Source organism: Lactuca saligna, chromosome 4 (assembly GCF_052625555.1).
Source record: "Lactuca saligna cultivar CGN05327 chromosome 4, ASM5262555v1, whole genome shotgun sequence".
Lineage (NCBI taxonomy): Eukaryota > Viridiplantae > Streptophyta > Magnoliopsida > Asterales > Asteraceae > Lactuca > Lactuca saligna.
Genome location: NC_136420.1, coordinates 44,145,376 through 44,153,750, shown reverse-complemented (window position 1 = coordinate 44,153,750; position 8,375 = coordinate 44,145,376). Strand labels below are relative to the sequence as shown.

At 34.7% G+C, this 8,375-nt stretch overlaps 1 protein-coding gene across 1 annotated transcript; it reads left to right on the top strand.

The window, feature by feature from the left end:
* Positions 1-3,756: 3,756 nt before the first annotated feature.
* Positions 3,757-6,227, top strand: FUS6 (COP9 signalosome complex subunit 1). The gene is made up of 6 exons (XM_078989895.1): positions 3,757-4,254; positions 4,747-5,067; positions 5,177-5,293; positions 5,385-5,470; positions 5,562-5,796; positions 5,870-6,227. The coding sequence occupies exons 1-6, from the start codon at positions 3,850-3,852 to the stop codon at positions 6,044-6,046; spliced, it is 1,341 nt and encodes a 446-aa protein (XP_078846021.1). The 5' UTR covers positions 3,757-3,849; the 3' UTR covers positions 6,047-6,227.
* Positions 6,228-8,375: the final 2,148 nt, after the last annotated feature.

The window sequence follows — 8,375 nt, the reverse complement described above, 5'->3', positions numbered from 1 at the left end:
GGGACACGATACTTTGGTGGTATCAACTTGGTAGGACATGTACTTTTTTCCCACAAAACCCTCCCATTAATAGGTTCAACTTTGAAGACATACATTTCTTTCCAAGTCTTGAGCCAATAAGTTGGGTGTACCCATGTCTCAGGTATTCCAACATTTTCATTGTTGAGCCTCATATCCCATATAGCTACTATACTATGTTTGTAGGGTATGCCTGTCAGTTCCCACCTGTTACATGAACAAGTTTGTTGGTCCATATTAACCATATACTGATTAGTACCTTCACTTGTAACCTGGTACTTCCCATTGCCATAGAACACTACCATACACTGTACTGCCCTTTCTTTAATTTTTTAAGGGTCTTAGTGGCTGTAGGAGTTAATGGGCCATTAGCTTTGTCAATTTCTTTTTGAACCATGACAATTTTCCTCATGATATACTCCCTAATAAACTCCAAGCAACTGATAATTGGCTTATCACGACCCTTCACTATCTTGCTATTCAAACGCTCAAACATATTATTCAACAAAGCATCACAATGTGTCCTCCCTAAAAAAACACAACTGTATTAAATTATATTTAAAAATTATACACTTATAAACATAATATTATATACCTGAGAAGTGGGATATGGACCAGTGCTTAGGTGGAATAGAATTAAGCCAGTCATATGCTTCACTGTTAAGTTTCTTTAGTTCTTCCATGGCACTGTTGAATTGTGGTATGGTGGTACATGTTGCATATTTCCAAAGACAATCCTTGAATTCCTTGCCCCTCCATTTACGTTTCATGTTCTCATGAAGATGCCTTAGGCAATATCTTTTATGCTCTACTGTTGGGGAAAAGTTTCTCAAGTGAAGGCAATAACCCCTAAATCATCAAAAGAGTGAAGTTGCTTATTGAATTGTAAAACATGCAGGTGAAAATGAATGGAGAACTTTGTTTACCTTCTGTCTGTCTGATATGAAAGTGAAGTTAGAGTTCGCATACAAACCAAGATCATCTCCTATGTTAGTTAAAAACCAGGTCCATGAATTAAAGTTCTCTGCTTCAACAACTGCATATGCCAAAGGGTATGTGCAATTGTTCCCATCTAAACCCTGAAGTATCATATCAAACATAGTAATAAGCAAACAATTAACTATGGTCAAACATTAATCGAATACTAAAATATGATTATGCACATACCATGCTGTCAGGATCATACCATGATATGGACCCTTCATGAATGCACCATCAAGCCCTAGTAAATATCTTTTCCTTGCTGCAAATCCACTTTTCAGTGGACCAAGACAAATGTATACTCGTTTAAATACCCTGGTCTCAGATGCATAACATGGTTCACTTTGCACTTGAAGTTTGACTGTGGTGTTTGGATTTCTACTCTGCACCTCCTGTAAGTAGTCTCTTAGACATGAGTACTGAGCAGCAAAATCTCCCCTAATTGATTCCAGGGCTTTCTTTTTCTCCCTATGAACTTTCATGTCTGACAATCCAACTTGGTATTTCTTCTCAAGCATCTCACATAATGCTTTAAGTGGTATTTCTGGGTTTGCCTCCAATGTGTCAACAATCTGTTCAGAGGGAAACTTGTAGTTGCATTCCCTAATTTTCCTTGTTTGAAAGCATGTATGTTGCTTTTCATAAGTCTTAACAGTCCAATTAATGTCTTTTTTCCACTTACTCACTAGTAGGACCCATGGGCATTTATGAATAGAACCATCTTTCACTTTCTTTTTCTTTTGACTTGGTCCCACTTTGTCATCACTTTTGCTGGTCCCACCTGTTTCTAATATCCCAAGGTTTGGTATTGTCCCTTTACAAACCACTCTAATCTTGTTTTTGTCATTCTTGACGAAGTCTATCTCCCTTATACTCTATATGGAATGAAGATAAATTTGTTGTTTAACTTCCTTAGATGTGCTAAAAGTCTTGTGGATGTAAAATGGATCTTTGACAACAACTGCTTCATTCTTATGTGCTCTTTGTAAATCTCTTATCTTCTTCCTTTTTTTTACTAGCTTCACCCTCATCTGATGAAGATGCAAATACAAATTCTTCAGTGTCTATAACCTCTAATTCTTCATCACCTTCTACTGCTTCATCTCGATCATCAGGAAAACTTCCAACCCACTCCACCTCTTTGTCAATGTTGAGGTGAAAGTTCTTCATATCAACCTCCGGATCATCTAACAAATTATCTTCATCAACTATGTAATCACTATCTTGACTGTCTTCACTATCTTCATTGTCATCACTATCATGACTGTCTTTACTAGCTTGACTGTCTTCACCTGCTTTTACACTATTTGGTTCATCTTGTTCCATAGGAGTCCCACCAAAAGGTTCACACCATTTAAATGTATCATCCCAACCATCAACATTAGGACATGTGCTTCCTATCATTGGTTCAGTCAAAGGGCTTTCAATTCTTGGTATATAGGCAGGGGTTAACTCAACTGTTTCACTCAATGTAACAAGGGGTTGTTCCAAGGTTGTTTCAGGTAATACACTAGGGGGTTGGTCCATCTTTTTACATTCTAAAAAACAAGGGCTTCTTCACTAGGACAATGCCCTGAATTTGACCATGTCAATAACAAGCTTTCACGACAAAGGGACTCAGGAATTTCATGTATCTTTATCTTTGTAGGGTTCGGGGACATTTGATACATATGCAGCTTGGTTTCCCAAAACTCTGTATACACTTCTATCACCTTGTGTTCATAAACGTATGACCTAAAGTGGTTTATATCTTCGTCACAGCCTAAAGCATACAACCCAAAATCTAAATCCCAGGTTGGTCGTTTGAAATGATAGTAAATACTTTTACTTGGTTCCACACAATCAAGCAATTCCATTATCTCGTCCATATCATGCACCGAGAACAAGTCACTATTAATGCCATTAATATATTTCATCTTCCCATTTATGTATTTGCGGCCTGGAAACTTCGTAAAAACTCCACCATAGTTCAATCATATCAAGAACATAGATGGATTGTCAGCTGCGAACCCAAAAAATTAAAAAGTAAAAAATACATTTTAGGAACGTATAATGGTTGATCAACTGAAAATGTAGAAAATTTTACCGTATGAGCTTTGGAGATCGTATTCCTCCCATTCTTGCCTAATCCTCCAGTTCACCATCGTAGAAAACTAGGCTTTTCTTGTGCAATGCTAAGGGTCGACGGAGGATGAAATGAGAAATGATCGGTTATCGGAGTCGCGCCATACTGGTTCATGCATACAAACCCTGAAAAGACGAAAATGCCCCTGCTTGCAAGGCACGTAGGTAGCTTAAACGGAAGGATTTAACAGTTAGCGTGCATAGGGACTAACCGTGCAAGATAAATAACAATGAGGGACTGCATGAGTTAAATTTTGGAAATATGAACTAAACACGCTTTCTGGCATGTGCACGAGGGACCAACGGTGTAATTTACCCAATATTAAAATATGGCCCAAATGATAAAGATGTATTGAGAGTTTGTTGATTTTAGTTGTAGATTTTTTAAAATATAATTTATATAGTTATATTAATTAAAAGCTATAGATTAAAATTGTAAAAGCTTAATAAATAGATGAGTTGTCTTTGTAAAAAAAAAAGTAATAATAATAATAATAATATACATAACATCCAAAAGTTGGAAAAGTTATGGGTCTTATAAAGCCCAATACTATTTTGGGTTGCAGTCCATCTAACTTTAAGAGTTAAGCCCAACTACGAAAATGGTGCCGTATTTATTGCCTGTAGAAATTAGTCTGCTCGCAGAGTTCTCAAGAGGGCAACAGGCGACTGAAAGCTTCGAATCGAAATCCCTTATTGGAACGAAACCCTACGAAACGCTGTGATATGGAGACAGAGGAGGAAGCATCTGGACAGATGACGGACGAGATCTACACGAACGGCGTTGACGATGAGTCGTTGTCGCAGCAGCAGCAACGTAGACCGATTATCAGTGGCGAGCAACTCGACATCGAGGCGTACGCCGCCTTATACACAGGTCGTACTAAAATTTCGCGCTTGATATTCATCGCCGACAAATGTGGCAATGTTTCGATGCAGTTAGAGGCGCTTCGAATGGCGTATGACGAGATTAAGAAGGGAGAGAACACACAGCTGTTTAGGGAAGTTGTTCAGAAAATCGATGGACGATTGGGTCCGAATTACAGTTCGGATTCTAGTTGGATGGACGCGGTGGACCGTAGGGCTGACCAGAGGAAGGAGAAACTTGAGAATGAGCTTAATGCTTACAGGGTAATATACTATCGAATTTTATGATCCGTTATCTATAAGCGTGTCTGTTTACGTTATCAACAATTCAATATCGTTGAAGTTTCTCTGTTTAATTTCTTTTGCCAATCGTAGGGTTTTGCTACCGTTCAGGTAGCATATCTAGGTGTTTTGGTGCTATCTTAATCCTCTTTAAGGGAAAAAAGTTAATGGACCTTGGGTTTTTGGTACATTCACAAAACTGAATTGGTCTAGCAACCTAGTTCTTTAGGAAGTTCTGAATTTAAAAGGTTGAGTTTAGGATCACAGGGTTTTAGTACATGATATGATAAAACTAGAAACTGTTGTCTGTTAAAGCCTCTTAGTGATTATGATTTGTAATCAAAATGGAGCCTGAATGTGAATAAGCTTACAACTAACTACAAGTTAAAATATGATCATTGAACAACATCCAAGATTCTTTCTGAGGGCTTTAGAAGATAGTAGATAACACCTAACTTGTCTCTATTTCTCCAGACAAACTTAATTAAAGAGAGCATAAGAATGGGGTACAACGATTTTGGAGACTTCTACTATGCTCATGGTGCACTTGGAGATGCATTCAAGAACTACGTACGCACCCGTGATTATTGCACAACAGCAAAACACATCATCCACATGTGCTTAAATGCAATTTTAGTCAGCATTGAAATGGGTCAATTTGCTCATGTTACAAGCTATGTCAGCAAAGCAGAACAAAACAAAAATGACCTTGATCCCATCACAATTGCAAAACTTCAATGTGCTGCTGGACTCGCCCATCTTGAAGCTAAAAAGTACAAGCATGCTGCTCGCAAGGTTCTTTTTTTTATCATTCTTTTTTAACAATAACACTACTTTCCCATTCACCCTTTTTAACAAATTATTTGATTGATCATATTTTGTATATATTATTATCTGTTCACAGTTCTTGGAAACAGCTCCAGAATTGGGAAACAACTACTCTGAAGTTATTGCAGCTCAAGATGTTGCTACATATGGTGGACTTTGTGCCCTTGCAAGTTTTGATCGTGCAGAACTCAAGGCAAAAAAAAAATTATCTTTATATAATAATGTTATTTACTTTATATATATAATATATTATATAATTCTAATTTGATATTATAAATTGGCAGGCAAAAGTAATAGACAATATTAACTTTCGTAACTTTCTAGAGTTAGTGCCTGAAGTGAGGGAGCTTATTCATAATTTCTATTCAAGGTAACTTATTTGTAATGTTTTTTTAAAAAAAATAAAATAAAAAGTAAGTAAAGAAGTGGTTTTATTTGTGTTGTATAATTTATTGTTGTAGCCATTATGCTTCATGTTTGGAGTACCTTGGGAACCTTAAAGCAAACCTTTTGCTGGATATTCATTTACATGATCATGTGGAGATGCTGTATACTCAAATTCGTAATAAAGCTCTGATTCAGTATACTCATCCATTTGTATCTGTTGATCTGAATATGATGGCAAATGCATTCAAAACCACTGTAGCTGGATTACAGAAGGAACTCGAGGCTTTAATCACAGATAACCAAATACAGGTAATAAAATATATCATCATTTTTCACATTACTTTTTGTGTAAAATGTAAATTGGTTTTTATAATATTTACAGGCGAGAATTGATTCACACAACAAAATTCTGTATGCGCGACATGCGGATCAAAGGAAAGCAACATTCCAGCGAGTTTTGCAGACTGGAATTGAGTTTGATCGAGATGTTAGGGGGATGCTGTTGAGGGCGAATCTTCTCAAACATGATTTTAATCTCAAGGCTTCAAGGAAAATCTAATCTGTCACGTTTATTATTATATATTTTTTTTTTTGAGAATTATTATATGAAAAAAAAAAAAGAATGGAAATTCATGGTGCTTGGTGGTGGTTTTTTATGATGTTAATGTTGTAAAAAGATTGGATAAGACTTATGTGATGCATGATCATGATCTTGAGGGTGAAGAGTGCTGTTTTGTTTATATATTCAGATTGAGAATTTGCAGCCCTTATAATATTGTTAATACATAGATAAATTTCATTCATGAAAAAACATTGTGTGAATGTTGAAGCATGATATCTTCCAACTTATTTAAAATGTTTGTTTACCCATAAAACATTAGGTTGTCCAATTAAAAGAAGTTATTCAACTTTCAAAACAATGTGAATTTAATAATGTTATGAAAACCATATAATATGGTGCATTAGTCGCTTGTATAACGAATCAAACTTTAGTCTCACTCATGCATGAGTCGGATGCCAGAGCAGAGCAATACACTTACAATAGCTATTGGCCCATTTATGTAGTTTGTGTGTGTCGGCCCAGGTCATACAAATATTATTAATATAGATTTTTACCTTTAATGCGTAAGGAATTAAGGATCATTTACGGGACAATATTCTTACAACATGGTATTATAGCATTAGATCTCTTCTTAAAAATCCTCTACCATTCCGTAGCCTAGCAATGAAAAAAAAAAAAAAAAAAAAACAACGCATACCCGAGGGACGATGGTAACCCAAAACCAACACCTGGTTTGACCAATGAATCCTCAAGTTGAGGATGATGATGATAGATAAAGTTGGTCAAGTAATAAAAATGTTGTATTTTCAGGTACATCATTATGGATTGGATTAGTCTTTCTGGTGGGTATCTTTAATTCTCTCATCTCTTGAACCTATTGTTCTAGATCCAAAACCGAAATGATCCCCCTGAATTATTCTTGGTTGTGAGACGCATTCAATATAAGTCCCCAAAATCCAAATAAATATAAGAAAAAAATGAAAAATTAGAAGGGGGTCAAACTTCTTGTTCTTGAATGAAAAAAAAAGGAATATAAAATTCAAATTAATAAAAAATTTGGGCTCAATTTGAAGAGAGTCTCCGGTCCAACACTGTACAAATATGCTCCAGACATATATATCATATATGTGTGGACATATTGTGTATTATGAACATATTGTGTATCAAGAACGAAACAAAAAGCGGATATAGTCGAATGATAAAATTTCTCTTTGCCAAGGAGAAGACGCGGGTTCGATTCCCGCTATCCGCCCAAAATGAAGTCATTTATTTAATATCTAATATCATAAAATGTAAAATACGAAATGTATAGTTAGCCTTCATAGTGTAGTGATGGTGTAGTGATTCTATCCTTCCCCTTATTTGCCTTCTACCCTAAAACAAAAAAGTGTTAACTAATTACTAGTTACCAGAGTAAAACATACAATTTTTTTGACAAAAAGTATTGCGGAGACAGGATTTGAACCCGTAACCTCAAGGTTATGAGCCTTGCAAGCTACCAAACTGCTCTACCCCGTGCCAAAGAGAAGAACTGAAAACTAAAAGACAAGCAAGGATTGAATGCGCCCCTCTACCATATATGTACAAATAGAATAGCCTATTTACTATTTGGATAAATTTGAATTGTTAAATTGGACTATTGGTTTGAATATTTGGATTATTTTTCAACAAAACCAATTACTATTTTGAATTTTGGATTGATTGTTGATTTATAAAGTAAGAATTGAATAACAATTTTGTGTGTATATATATATATATATATATATATATATATATATATATATATATATATATATATATATATATATATATATATATATACTAATAAAATACCTTAATTTGCACTTTCTTTCAAAAGTTTTTCATCTATAAAATATTAAATTGCAATATATATATATATATATATATATATATATATATATATATATATATATATATATTAGTAATTGTTTATAAATTTTAAAGCACAAATAAATAATTTATTTTTGTTTCCTGTATAAATTTAACTAATATTCTAATTATATATAGTTTTAAAATGTTCTGGTTTTTGAAAATCAAATTATAAAAATCGATCCAACCGAATTGTAATTTGGTCAGATTGGATCAGATTTGAATTTAATTTAGACTATTCAAATTTATGTTTTGAAAACCAAAATTAATTTAGATTCTCTTGATTGGATCGGATCTAACCGATCCATCCAAACGAATACCCTTAGAGATGGGGATGATGAATCCTCAAATAAAAAAGCAAGGATGAGGATGAGGTAGAGATGCCCTTAGTCCTTGACCCTTGACTCGGTCCTAGTAAATATCGATATATACAAAC